The 15,651-nt window shown below is 39.9% G+C and overlaps 1 protein-coding gene across 1 annotated transcript in view; it reads left to right on the plus strand.

Annotated features, from left to right (window-relative positions):
* Positions 1-15,651, plus strand: part of gbe1b (glucan (1,4-alpha-), branching enzyme 1b) — a 76,386-nt gene that overhangs the window by 38,659 nt on the left and 22,076 nt on the right. Inside the window, 3 exon segments of the mRNA XM_018665524.2 lie at positions 1,764-1,874; positions 1,967-2,138; positions 14,689-14,873. Of these exon segments, the coding sequence (XP_018521040.1) occupies positions 1,764-1,874; positions 1,967-2,138; positions 14,689-14,873 (468 nt within the window).

Here is a 15,651-nt window from a genome sequence, read left to right on the forward strand (position 1 = left end):
CACTGCTCATTATCATTGATGAAGTGGAGTGTCAGTGGTGCCAGGAAGCTCGGCTGGTCGGGGCTGATGTGGGTGAGCTGGTGGTAGGGAAGTCGTCAACCCAGTCACTCCTGTCTCCTGCTCCGACAGTCCCACTCCCAGATTAATTGCTCCCAGACCACTTTTGCGGTTGAATTGAATTGTAATGATTCATAAGGAAGTGTAAAGTGTCTGATTGTACGTGGGATGTGGAGGCGGCAGGGGTGATCTCCGGGGTATATTCTGTAGATTTAGTTGTTTCGCTTTTTATATTCGGGTTGGTGGGGGGATAAAAGAAGTCTGTATTTAGAGGATTGGTTTATTTTCAGCTGTCTAGCTGTTTAGCTGCAGGAGTGAAATTTCATTTTCAAACGTTATATTACTGCTCAGTGTGTCCATACATAGGCTGCTACTGTAATATTGTAAGATTAATGATTCATTATTAAGAATTATTTAAGTTAAAAGAAACATTCTTAGCTAGTTTGTCAAAAACACAAGCAAATAAATTACGTAAAAAAAACAGCCTTTTCCCTCACAACATCACAAAAATGATTTTAATTAACTTAAACACCTGTTTGATAACATGTGATTTTAAAAAGTGATTTAGGGATTGTATTATGTTTTGTAAGCTCCCCAGAATCAGGTGTCTGATCCATTTTGATGTTAAACTGAAGGATACCTAGCAAAGCTTGTCTTGAGGATCTGAGGCAGCACACCAAATTCACAGAGTTTATTGTACATGTAGATGACGTCTCAATGTGGTTTTCTTGTGGCATTGGCACTGACTAAAATGGCCACACAAGGCTAAGGTGAAGAAGAGTGAATGTGAACAGATGGTGATATATAGAGGGGGAAAGCCTCTATTTAGGTGGACCAGCCAGTTCATCTCAGACATATTGATCGGCACAATTTACTCTCTTTACTCAGAGGATTATGGCTCTGTAGAGTAATATAAAGGTTTCCTGACATGTCAATCAGCTGTCATGGCCAATTCCACCGAGCAGACTTCAGCCTGTCACTGAGTTGGACTTGCCAACTCCCCCACCAATCACGCAGACCGCATGTCTATCACCAAGGGTTCTTGGAGGGCATAAACTCAGTTTTTTTTACTTTTAGGAATGATATTGATACTGTGACTTTCTAGCATCTCTCATGTTCAATAAATCATCTCTGTGCCCACTGCAGTACATGTGGTTATCTTTCATCTGCCCTGCGCTATTATTTGCTTGTGTAACTTTTGAGTGATTAGGAGCAGATACTGCAGCTGTATATCAGCACGGTGTGGGTAGAAATGCACAAGATGCATCTTGTGGTGGCCTCCTTTTTCCCTCTGACCCTTGAAAAAGACTCCTTTGGCAGGAAGTGTTCATGTAGGCAGGCCAGCGACAGGGCATTGATTCCACGGTTGGATTTATTGTTGAATCCCTCCGTTTGGATGAGAGGCTCTGACCTTGCCCATCTCAGGTGGGGAGAGCTGATGCCTTACTACCCATGGGCTGTAGTGAAGTTATTAAAAACTCCATTACCGCCATTCAAAGGTAGACATAACTCACAGTGCGGATATAGAGATGTCAAAACAGAGATTGATCTGAGAAAGAAGTGTAACCCAGAGAAAACTTAAGAAAGGTAGAAAGACTGCCAGAACTGAAAAACTCAGCTTCAGACATCAGTCAGAGCTCGACTGGATCTCTCAGCTATACATCTATCATTCCCTTTTTCAATAACCCCTCTCTGTCACTGTGTAGATCCTGAAGGAGTTAAAGGATGAGGACTGGAGCATGGGCAATATTGTCTACACACTGACCAACAGACGCTATGGCGAGAAATGCATCGCGTATGCCGAAAGTCACGATCAGGTAGGCCGTTATCGACTTGATCCTACTTTACAGTGTCAGTACAATCTGCCTCATCTCAGGGTGGATGATAAACCATAGCCTACCTTTTCCAGGCTCTGGTTGGGGATAAGACTCTGGCTTTCTGGTTGATGGACAAGGAGATGTACACCAACATGAGCTCTCTGATTCCCATGACACCTATCATTGACCGCGGCATGCAGCTGCATAAGATGATCCGCCTCCTCACTCATGGTCTGGGTGGAGAAGGCTACCTCAACTTCATGGGTGAGTCATCATGGTAACACACAGAGAAGCTCAGACTGCACTTGCATATACAGTAAATTAAACTGTATACTAGAATAATACTAAGCAGTCATTTAGAAATAACTGTATTACCCGTTGTCGTCTGCCATTCAATAAGATTTTGTGTTTTGATGGTGTTAAGAGTCGAAACAACTAATCCACAACATTTATGATAATCCGTTACTAACTTCAGTCACCTAGCATGCACAATGGCAGACATTGCTTTGTTTTGCTTTTGAAAGACTGGTAAGACAAAACAAGCAATTGTTTGTTGCAGCACTGATATACCACATATACTGTATGTTTACATGGCTGAATTTAATTTACAGCAATTCCAATTCAAAATGCAGGCATAAAATGTTAATAACTTAACTCATGTATTATCATGTTGATTTAGCTTTCACATCATGTATCATATTACATATAACACAATAAATCAATTTTCATGTAATGTCATAAGTTGTCATATAATCATAGCATTTGATTAGGCCATTTTATTATATAATCACACAACACGTCTGTGTGATTCAGGTGGCATTGGAATGCAGAGCAGTCAAGAGGCGATAGAGGTCATAATTATGAGGCACCGTCCTTCTGTTTGGTTCATTTTTTATTAAAGCAGAATGAGGGGAATCATTTCAAATCCTCCGCATGGTCTGTATTCTTCCTGAATTTGAACTTCTCCCCTCAGGCAGACACAACAATCCCTAGTGTTCACGGAACACATATAAACACGCATTTATTCTCCTGTCCATCGAGTACTCCACAGGCAACAGGCAGAAACAGCCTTCGCTATAAATATTTAATTGATAAGCTATCCCTACTGTGTTCATTTGCGCTACTGTTAGGGATGTTATCGTATGTGCTGTGGTGTCATTTATTTTGGTACATATCATTATGTCATTGTGTGTTTTTTTTTAGCTTGAGGGTATAAGACTGAAAAACAGATTTTCACTAGATTTAAGCATATTCCAACTCATAAAGGCTTAAAATAGTTTAACATAGCCCTTGTTACTTATTTTCCATTTGGGGTAAAGTGCTCAGTTATTAGATTTGTTATATTTCTTTCATGGAATATATCTCTGGAGTAGCTCACCACCAATGAGTCAAGGCTGATGATAAGCATCAAAGGATCCTTTTGAAGTGTGGTTGACATTAATACTCACTTTCCAGAACTGATGGTGAAATACAGGACAAAAGCTGTCTAAGATCAGATAGGTTCTTTTTTTTTCTTTTTTTTTCCCAAATGGATCCAATTCTCAGGCACTGTTGAGGTGCTCCTCATTTTCAACACATCATCTGAGCTACGCTGTGGCCTTCTCGAGGCCCGCTGATAAAGATAATAAAGTGATAATTAATGACGCTGGAAGTCGACCTTGGTTGAAGGGAATGTGTTTCCTTGCATGTACTACTCTCTGGCTTAATGTAAAGACAGCCTCTACTTGTGATCCAAAGCATTTTAGCTCCACCTGGTGACTAGGTGATCCGGTCAAGCTCTGAGGCCAAACAATCAAAAGTATTTCTACAATGCCTGTGCTGGATTCATAATAACTCAGTATTCACTGTAATGTCCAGTCTTACTCAAGGAAAAAGAGTGAAACACCCAGCGAATTTCTGCTAAGTGGACTGATGTGTGGGGGGAAAGAAGCACAATCAAAGCAGCTGTTCTCGATGGACAATCATAACAGGGCAGCTCATAATGAACAGGATGTCAGAGAATTGACCCCATGTGGGCAGTTGAAGGACAGTTGATAGTAATTACATCTGATTCTCTGGCTAAAGTATAGCTAAAAGGCACACTCTCCTGTACTCTTGGTGCTTTATCTCCCGTGGATTTTTGTGCCACATTTACTCTCAGCCAATCAGAGCAACATTAGAATCATGGAGAGCTGATATAGTAGTTGAAAAACAATACTTGAAAAGACAATTTGCCAATGATTTCATTTCAGTCAATCATGTTTTGTTAGATAAAAGGGCTCACTTGCAATCTTAGCCATAACTCAGAAATTATGATTACAGAGTCTCTTAATACATACAGTATTACGAGGACAATATCTTACAAGTGTTATGAATGTACTGTTTCAGTTGATGACTAATTTAGGCAGTTAACAAGGACTCCAAATTCATCATAAGAATTCACTGTATTCAAGTGCAGCTCAGTAACTTTTCATAATGTTTCTTATGAAACAATAAAATCTGAAGCAGAAAGCTTGTATTCTTTACAGTTTCCATTAAAGGAACTACATGTAAGACTTTGCTATTGCCTAGTAGCTACTGTAAGCATTAACAGCTGTCTTCTTACCAGTGTAGAAGAGATGTTGTAAGTTCTGCATCAGACTTCTTTCCTTTACTCGCCAAGACTGATGGGAGAGAAGAGAAGAGAGATGGAAAGCAATGGCAATGTGAACCTTTGTTTTGCTTGCTTCGCTATGACTTCTTTTCTTCTACTAAAGTTAGCATGCTAACCAGATAGCCCCGACCCAACCAGCCCGTCTTGCTACTTTTCGATAGCATGCCACTGCAGCATCCAGGCTGCCCTGGAGAAGTAGCACTGCTCAGAGGGCATATTCTAACCTCTTGTATTGTAAATGCAGTGATGGCTGAAGCTCTTGGCAAGCAGCCATCGCCACTGACCTGCCCCTGACAAGACATCACATTCGGCACCGGTCAAAGCTTACATAGTACCTTTTTAATATTTTTGGAAAATGGTCTTATGGTCTATATATGTATTTATGCTCCCCATTTGCCTACATCTTCCGAATCAGTCTGTCCTGTGTATTATCCAGTATGGTAAATCAAAATTAGAGATGCAAAAACAATAGACATTGAGATTTAAGATTCAGGTTTAAATCATACATACTGGTATTCAGAATTTATATTTATTTTGAATTTGAAGTAGAGAATATGTATGTAAATCTCAAAGTCTTTCACCTGTCTGGTGGAAACATGTCTCTCATTGCTTTATGAAATTTGCCCCTAATGGTGGTCTTGCTTCTTCTTCTGCTGGTTGTGAGAAGTTTTTAAAATCCAGATCACAGATAATTCCTCTTGCTGATGCAGTTTGCCCCAGTCCTGACTGAAAGCCATTTATTACCGGTTTTATTGCAGGAACTTAGAGATTTTTACTTTTGTGTATTTGTGTACTGTTTTACTTATCAGTTCATTTTAGCTGCTCTAAAGAGAAGGAAATGTACCCAAGTAAAGTTGAAGAAAATCTCCCTTTTCAACTTGATTGCTCGCTAACAATTACAGCTAATTCTTTCCATTTCCTTAAATCAGAGTTTGCCGAATTACTCAGACAAATAAGGCAAACTCACAATTTAAACTTTAATTTACCCCATTCTGTCAAGTAATCCTCAGTGGTTTGAAGAGCAGAGATATGGAAAGGAGACCAGTATTACAGAGGCAGGAAAAGGAATATTGTTCTCTTTTGAGAACTGCTGTCTGGCTGACTAAAAGAATGGTGCAATCATCTTTTGATAACAGTAATAATGGATGAAAGTTAAAAGTTTTTTTTTTTTTCCCAAAGAACACAAAATCAGAGAACAGAAAAAAAGCTTCAAAATCTACAAAGGCACATCCCACTGACGTTCATCCTTGAGAACTTCTCAAAGTTCAGGCCATTGGGTGGGCAAGCATCAGGGAAATGCTCAAGAAAAGAAAAGGGAAAAAAAGAAAGAAAATTAAGTAAATCCGAGATGACATGCCGTGTCAATGGATCAATGACGGGAGAGTCATTTAGCCAGCGCTGAGCAAGAGCAAATTGTTTGAGCAAGCAAATCAATTTGAAGTGCCTAGCCCAGAAAAACCCATTTATTTACTCATGACCAATAGCAAACACCACACAGCAAGAGGACAGAGGGAGCATTCGTATTTGAGATGCTGAGAGATGGATACTGTAAAGGATGTTGGAGTGTCAATGACATTAAAGCGGCAAGTGGCGTGGCAGTAATGAAACGCCTCAGTGGTTTTATCATTACATCGGCAGGGACAGAATGGAAGCGCTCGCACTTCCTGACTTTCAGGGCTCACAGAGACTTAAGATAACCTTGCAGATTTACGGTCTAAATTATTGAGCTAAAAACTTCTCCTGGCACTCTGTATTCATGGAGTGCTACAGTGCAACAAGCAACCATTATACTGTGGCCCTGGACGATGAATTGAAAACCAGTGCTTCCTCCTCATACATTTCAAATAGATAATCTCACTGAGAGCTAACTGTGCTTTCAGTCTTGTGGCTTCAGATGCACATGCCAATCCCACCTCTGCTGGTGGACCAGTAACACTTATTTAATATGCAAACTGGGAGTGTACATTAACACAGTAACAAGAAATCAATCTAGGAAGTGCAAATTACCATTTCATCACCCCCCCACCCCCTCACACACACACACACACACTTTTTTTTGCAGTGCATCTAAAACCTTCTGTGACTCTCGCCTTCCCATTCCCTCTGATTCCCTCATTGATCTTCCTTTGCCAGAATCCCTCCAATGGAAAATACATTGATCCTTGGCTTCTTCTTGTGCTGCTAATTACTGAGGGGACTGTGTCACTGTCAGGCCCTTATCTGATGCAGGCTGTGTAGAGGAGTAATAGGATGTGCCAGCTGAAAAGCTGTCTGACATAACCTTGTGTAAACATGGTTGCCCTCCATTAATCATTTCATTATTGGAACCACTATAAATTTAAGTATCAACATCATCCAACAAACTTTAAAATCTTTTTTTTTTTTCACCCTTTAGCATGGGTGCAAAATCTTAATGCTTTACACGTATTTATTGCTTATGTAAAATTTTACCCAGCAACTTAAAGGTACCATATGTAGGAATGTAAAGCAGTTTATACATATTAATCAATTCTTTTCTCTTTTTTGCCAATGTGTGAATGGATTGTAACATGTTAGAAATAAGACCTTCCCCAACTTTTTTGGTTGGTTATAACAGCCTGTGGACTGATTTTCATTTAAAGGACTCCAGGAAAATCCAAAGAATGTGAGTGCCTTGCCTCAGTGCCTATCTTCTGCTTCCCTACACTAGCAAACTTTATCTTAGAAATACCAACATATCATATAAATGCAGTCAGTGTATCATGTAACTAGAATGGATTAGTTCAATGTCATTAGCCTATATTGTGCTAGCTATAGCAAGCTGATAATGATATTATACTTTACAAACAAAACTTTTTCAAAACATAACATTTCGTCAATCTATAGTCTTGCATTGGCTTATTGGCTTGAGGCTGGAGGCAGTGGAGGAATAGTCAGAGAATCAAAGGACAAAGAGTGAATGTACCAAATTTCATGGCAATTGATCTAATTGTTGAGAAATTTCAGTCTTGTCCAAAGTGGTGGAGTGACCCTCTGATCCCTAGAGCCATACCATTAGCATGGCTAAAAAGCCAGAATTGATTTTCCCCTTAAAGGATAACTGTGGTTTGTTACAATTTGGGGTTTTACTTTTGTACTTTTAGCCAACAGTCCTATCAGTAATAATAACACTGAACTCACCAAGTTCATTTCTGAGATCAAAGAGGCAACATCACCAAAAAGAACTCCAGTGGAACATGAGCAGCCAGATCATACAGGTTTAAAACAAACCTCTATTTTAGACAAACAAACAGCAGTGAAACTCTACACCATACAGTTCTATGTATCATACTTGCTGCGGCTGCATAGTTTTTCTGTGCAACTTTCTTCCAAATAAAGTGGTTTATGTAATGTGACTACAGTTTAGTTTAAACAGTTGGCTTGTTTACAACCTGTCTGATCTTCTAACTACAATTGTTTCTTGCCTGTCTGATGTCATTTTAGTCAGATGTTGTAAAAAGCTGTAATTATCCTTTAATGATGTTTTTAAAAACAGTCCATGTATAATATATTACACCCCCACCCTCAGTATTTTATTTCAGATAACAGTGCACCAGATGTATTACGAGACACAAATAATGATGATTTTATTTATGTGTGTATTGCAGTGAGAATTCATCATATTCCTTCTTATACAGAATGTGCTATCTGGTTTATTTCAGCTGTGTGGAGGCAGAGGAAGGTGATTATCATGGTGATTAATGCAGGCATATGGGAGGAACATTGCCGTGTTATCGTAGAGGAGAGGGAAATGATTACCTAATGGAGGTGTGTCCAATGTGTTTCTTTAAAGCTGAAATGAAAAGGAGAGTCAAAGGCTTGCACGGGTTACTGAATCAACCTGTGCAGGAAATCAATCATCTCCACTAGACTTTATAAAATAATAACATGGGAAAACTGAAAGTAAATACAGGCAAAAGAGGCCAGCGCACTTACACCATTAATGAAGTGTAGCTCTTTTGAAAGCTTTTATCGAAGCACCGGCCTGTATCTGGGCTCCCTGTCGCGGATTGGAATTAGCAGGCAGACTGCGTTTTTTCTACTGTCTGTCTATGTGCATGTGCCCTCTCTGCCTCCATATGCCACACACAAGTGGATGATAAGGAGTAGCTTAATGCTGAGTGCTCATTAATGGAGAAGTCCACACTGTAACATTTCCATACTGTAAAGTAATTATTAGCAAACTACTTGGCTTTTTTGGGGACAGTTTGTTGTGTGGTGGTTGTTTTACTTATACAGATCAAGATGAAGTCACATCACACTGAAGTATTTGTAGTACAGCGTGAAGTAACAGTTTCCTCTGCACATTATTTAGCCCTCTCTGTGTTCATGCCTGTAGTTCAGCTCCATCACTCTGAACCAAAGAAAAAAAAAGAGAGATTCATTGTTTCCCTTTGGTTGTAGTCCATGTAAGGTTCATGCTGACTTATTACAAACAAACCAGGGGTTTTAAACATAAAGTCACATGGTCTGACAGGTAACTCATTCATTGGACAGTTTTCGGTGACCTACTCTGCATCATCAGCGCTCCATGGGCCCGCAGGGGAAAATCAAAACAAAATTTATTTCAATGACCGACAGCATGTGACACTCTGCTTACTGGTGCTTGAAGTCTTCACTTATTTTCCCTGGTGGTCACAAAAAGCTCACACAAGGAGAAACAGTTGGTCATGAGCAGCAGTTCAGATTGGCAACATGACTTTATTTGTCATAAACAGTGACAGAAGGCTAGAGACAGAAATGAGCCATCTTATATGGCAGTATGATTGGGGAAATTGTTGCCATCACCAGCAGGGGAATGCTGTAAAATTGTTTCATTTAGCTTTTGAATTTATGCAACTGTTACATACCCATGATCACTTTGGCTGGTCCATGTGGACCCACTGTAGACCAACAAAAACTTATCGTTTTAAAATAGTTGTACAGCATTGTTTTGGTCCACAACATACTGTAATTCAAATGGCAATGATCTCTCCTCCCTAAATTAACAAGATGAAACAGGCAACAACACGAGAGTTCATTAAATTCACAGCAAATAGGCTTACATGTGAATACAACACAGTTTGGAAAGTCACAAATGGGGAAATTCATTGTAAAGCTGCAGGAATATCAGTTTCTTCTCCCTGGCTGACAGGGTTGTCATTTGTAACGTGTGGGGAGGGAGAATATATGCTAGTTTTTCTTCCAGTGGGCTGCATCAGGTGATTTCACTGATAAGCACATCCTCAGCCAGAGAGTAGGAACTAATCAGTGAAATCACCTGGTGCACTCTTTGGCCTGAAAAAACCTGAGCTATGTCCAAATCCACACTGCATACCAATTGTATGTACTATCATATGCATTATGCAATAATTTCTTTCTTTTACTAATCTGAAATGATGGGGGACCACAGATGTCAGTCAGACTGCAAATTTGGACTTTGGCCAGTTAAACCTCAAGAGAAAGCAAAGTTTTTTGTTTTTTTTTAAGATCTCATTTTACCTCTATTGACAATTAGCTTTATTTCTTTGCAGGTGTGACGTAGCTTCCCATCCTTTGTGTGTTCAAATTTAGGGACAACAGAGTTCAGGAACAGCATGCTCACAAATCAAGTAGATTTTGTATTCGTATTTACATCTCTGATAAAGCTTAATTTGTCAGCGTGAATATATGACATACTCAAAACTTGTTAAGAATTGGGACACAACTGGATAGATTCAGCCGTCATAAACATGACACATAGTTGAATATCTGTGTAATTCATTTGTAGCTTGCGTCTTCATCTGTCGACAGTGGTATGTGAAGTACAACAGCCTCTTTGATGGTTTTTTCGCAGTCTGAACTGTGCATTACATGCTGCTGCATTGATCCTTTTCTCACTTTTTCCTCACCAGAAAAAAAGTACAATGCTTTTGTGGTTGCTCTCATTCCCTCCACCTACACACACTGTATGCAATACAGTGCAACACAGAGAGCCCATCTCCCCAGGGTGTGTCGAAAGTCATTCTGGGAAATGTAGGAACTCAAAAGCATTGTAGATGTTGACGAGCCAGGCTGAGAGTGGATACACCAAAATAGTAAATAATGCATTGAACATCACATATTGATGTCTGACAGTGAAAGAGTGTCTGAATGTGATTTTTTTTTTCTCCTGGAGAATGAGTTCCCTAAGGTAATCATTCTTAGGTGCTAGTCTAAGAGAGGAGCCTCTAGCACAGCATTTCTGAGTATTCTTTCGTGCCGTTGCTCCCTCTTGACATGTCTTGATCTCAAGTCAAGGCCTACCTGGGTCCAGAGAATACTGTGAGGTCCATTGTAAAATTAAAAAAAGGAGGGGTTGTCAAATAGTAGCATGTCTCTCATTTCATTTATCTTGGATTCAGCACAATCCTTTGTTCCTTCCTTGCCTTTTCAAGTGGGTTGAGAATGTAGACCACATGTAGTTTTCTATTGTAACTCTAGTTCTATGATTACAAGTGGATCTTTTAAATCAGGCTGTGGGCTTAGCCTCTCATTTCCCCATTCTCCTCTCTGAAAAGGTGCATGTATATGCTTAACCAGTCACACTGCTGGAACTGCTCATTAAAATACATGCATGAAAATAGTTGACATTCATCTTCTTGACTTTTGTCATGTAACAACTACTTACAGTGTCTTACTGTTTCCAACTAGACCTCACAGTCTGCATTTGATTATTTCTAACTGCAGAGCTCTGCAATAAATCAGTAAGAGAGGGGTATGGCCAGCTCTGACCAAAACGTATATACCTGAAGCAGATACAGTCTATTAGTAATTTAAAACTGCTACTCAGTAAGTTTCCAAACTCCTAATATGCAGTATTAAGCACAGACTGCCTGTTGCACCACTGTAGTGCATACAGTGCCCACCAGTGCCTGAGGTCCATCTTAGTGCTGGTGGCACCTGAGACATTTCCATATTGTCCAGTTCTGTTCAAAAGGGTGGATTGTCCAGGGGTATGTTAGATCTAACATTACACTGTATTGTCCAATACAAGACTTTCAGTTCAATGCACATTAATAATCAAACAGTTCACTATGTGTTTTGTTGAAATTGTGTCAAACTGAATAGATGTTACACAGAAAGGCAGGATGATTTGGACAGCTGCGTGAAGGTGCTCGAAATGGGCTATTTCTTCCTCAGTGGTCTGAAGACATTGGGTAGTTGGGGAGATTGACACTTTAGACATTCCCCCTAGTGGCAGCAGAGCACTCAGGAGAACTTCATTGTGTTTTTGCTTGAGGGCAGTCATGCCTGCAGACATATCACCTGCCTCCTGTGACCAGGGCCATGACACATTCCACAGCGGCTGCAACACCCATGGAGAAATTGCTCATTTGCTTGCTTGCTTTACTGCTGAGGCGGATGCACACACAAAAAAAAACCCTAGTCTGTCCACGATGGGAGCCTTAAACTTTAAGAGGATCTTGCCATGACGGCTTCACACACTGGGGTGATGAAAACTAGCTTGGAGGTGCCCTCAAGAAAAAGCAAGGAGGGCCACGAGGGTGAAGCTCACTGCCGATGGACTTCAAAGACACTGGGAGAGTCTAACCAGCCTTGCTCACCTGACTCACCAACATCCCAGTGTGTGAGGGACACACACTGGTGAACAAACCTGGGCAGGAGTAAAAAAAAGCAGATGAAGAGTAGAGTCATTGCTATACTCGCACAAGCTCCAATAGAGTTGGATAAACTCATTTTGACTGGCTGAGCACACGCAGCGCAGGCAAATTTCAGTCTATAAAAATGCAGAGTGGCTATTTCTAGGAATGGAGGGCAAAGCAGAGCTATAGCACATCTGCTGACCTTCGTATTCAAGAATATGAATAAAGATGATCACACTGTATAGATCCAAACATATCATTGTATATAGAGTACACTATACTATATTTACTAGAAAATTAGCTGTTAACTTCAAGACATACCAATATGCTATTTCAGCAATGTGGTATTTCTACCTCAAAGAATTTCTGTTATAGATTTCATTTGTTGTTTGTGATTTACGTAATAAACGGCCACTATGGTGTAAAATTTAATGTTGATTCACACTTGCACGAGGAAGAGGTTCAGTGATTTTGGTGACCCTTTGACTTTCCCTCTAGCACAGCAAAAACGTATATCTCAAAAACAAAACAAAGCAGGAAGAATCTAATTGATTTTGCTGACCTTACGAGCCATACTGTTGTGCCATCATTACAGAACACTTTTAAGTTTTAAATTTTATGTGTAAGGTATATCATGGCCTGTTACTAACACAGATGCAAAATTTTTTGTCCTTATTAATTCCCCTAGGACTTCAGACAGTTGAATTACCTATTTACTATCACATATCTCGATGAACTATATATATATATATATATATATATATATATATATATATATATATATATTAGATATGATTAATTTATTGAGACATGTTTTGTTGGAGGGCACTGTGTCGATGTGGGGCCACTATGATGAGAGACACGAAAAAAAGAAAGATCTATGTATACAGCTAAACTTTGCTCTATAAACACAAGGCAGGAGGCAGAAAACATTCTGCCTTTGAAATAGGTAAAAAAAAAAAAAAGTGAAAAATGCGAAACACTGCTTGAGACATTTTTGGCCATTTGCAGTATTTTATATTAATAGTAGTAAGTTATATTAATAGTTTGAACTTTGACTTATTTACTTTTGCAAAAGGATTAATTAAAGCTATACCCATGCAATATACAGTACAATATTTGACTTTTTTCACATGCCTGTAACTAAATACAGTGTAGGGCTCGTGCTTGGTGAGATCATTTGCATGTGAAATATTAATATGGGAATTTCAAATGCACAATGAATGTATAGTGTACTCATTCCTCTTGGCGGAGTGCAGGGAAGAAAGTCCGCCTTTGACTGCCGGAGTTGCAAGTCTGAGGTGTAATTCTCTCTTTTACATTTCAAGTTCAGCTGTGTGGGAGGCTTGTTATTCATGCAGATGTCACAAGAAAAGGCTCTCCCTCTCTATCTCCCTCTCCCTCTCTCTCAGTCTCTGTCTCTCTCTCTCTCTGTGTGCATGCATGTCTTTGCTGCCCTAATTCCTAGGCAAGTGCTGCAGTGGGCTTGTTCTGCTGGCAGTCCATGCCTTATTGTTTGATACTTCTTTAACACCTACATAATGTATTTCATTAGAATATGCTGTCACTCCCTGTCCGTTCCACTTCATCCCATCGCTCTGAGGTTTTCTTTTTTTTTTCTTTTTTCTTTTTTAAAGGAGGTGGGGGTTCTCTTAGCACCAAATAAACAACTGGCCTCTATTCTGTTGTCATGCATCTTCCTCTGTCTCCTGTCTGTGTATTTCTTCCTCTGCTGGGAATTCAATTATCCTGGCTGTTGTTTTATGATGTTGTCGTGACATCCGATGACGGATTCATTATCTCATCTCCTGGCATGACAGCATCGGAGCAACAGGACCAGTGTTCCCTGCACTCCTGCAGTATGCGTTGGGCTTTACATCTGGACTGTGGAACAATCTGCATCGGTGATTCTAGTCTGAGGTTTCTGTTAAGGAAAAAATAGTATCTTCTGGAGTAGTCAGTAGTTGTGGTGGTAATAAATGTGAATTAATCAACAAGGTGATAAAGAGAGATCTCTTGCAGAATTTCCTCTTTTTGTCCCTATTTGTGTTAGACTTATACTGTGTAGGCTTTTTTTCTCCTCATTTCCAGCATTGACTTGAAGTTTGCTCTCTGTTATGGAAAAATAATATATAAATATATCCTGGTGAATTATTTTTGCATATATTTGTTGAAGTGAGACTCAAATAAAAGCTATGGGATTTATTTGCAGTGTTTTCACTTGCGTTGGCTTCTCTTTTTAAAGTTTTATTCATGAAAGGGCACATTCCTCTGTGACAGCAAGGTTGGCACACTGTAGTTGGTGAAAATGTTGCATGAGCTTTGTGGCTCTGTTTTAATATGGAAAGTACTAACCTCTGCCAGGGTTATAAAAAGGTCGCAGACTGTCGCTGACTCTGGTCTCTTTGATCTGTGTCTTTTTTTGTCTTGTTAAAAACTGCATAAAACCCAAAAAGAACCTAACATAGCACACAGCATAATAGAGTATGCTAATTCACATGGGACTGTGTGCCTTTCCCTTCGTTATGTACGTTCTTTAATAACACTCTCTGTGTTGCAGGGAATGAGTTTGGCCATCCTGAGTGGCTGGATTTCCCCCGAGAGGGGAACAATCAGAGTTACCACTATGCCCGGCGGCAGTTTAACCTGGTGGATATGGATCACCTCCGCTACTGTCAGCTCTACGCCTTTGACCGGGACATGAACCGCACCGAAGACAAGTACGGCTGGCTGGCTGCCCCACCTGTAAGGACATCACACGCTCACTGTACAGTAGGCTTTGTGCAGACAATCTCAATGACAAAATCACATGAAGATACAATGTCACAGCACCATTTTTTTGTCGCACACAGAGTATCTGATATTTTCCAGTGTCCTAGCCAATTGTTCATAAATGACTTAGCTCATATGATGTAAATGTGCTCTCATCTTTACACACATGTACAGTTTTAAAACTGTAAAACTACTTTAGTACTTAGGCAGGAGATAAATGCACCATGAAGAGACTTCATTTTGGCAATGTCTTGTTTCTCTGCCTGCTGTCAGGATGAACAGTAATAGTATATTTCACTCTCATCTTGTAGCTTCTCTCTTTGCCTGCTATTGAAGCCTATGGGAGAAAAAAAAGATGTTTTTTCTCTTGAGGGGCTGGTAGCAAAGTAATGGGATAATGCAAATGGGGAGTGTGGCTAAATTGACAGGGATTAGAAGTAAGTCTGTGTAATTGATTCAAAAATACCCTCCCTCACATCCCCAGGATTCAGTCTTCAGATTAGGACTACTTCACCTGGCTGCGCCACACTCTGACCTGCGTATTTCTCTTCTGCAGACAGACAAATGCAGCCAAGTAGGAAATGTATCAGAGAGCATAATTAGAGACATGTCTGGTTCACAAGGATAATTTCTGCATATTGGTCCATCAATCAGAGGTATGTTCTGACTTAGTGGAGCCTCTTACACCTTTTACAACTGGATGAAACGCAGCTTTGGAGGTAAGGCAAAGGAAAAGCAGAGCCTGGCTGGT

This window comes from Lates calcarifer, linkage group LG21 (assembly GCF_001640805.2).
Source record: "Lates calcarifer isolate ASB-BC8 linkage group LG21, TLL_Latcal_v3, whole genome shotgun sequence".
Taxonomy (NCBI): Eukaryota; Metazoa; Chordata; class Actinopteri; family Centropomidae; genus Lates; species Lates calcarifer.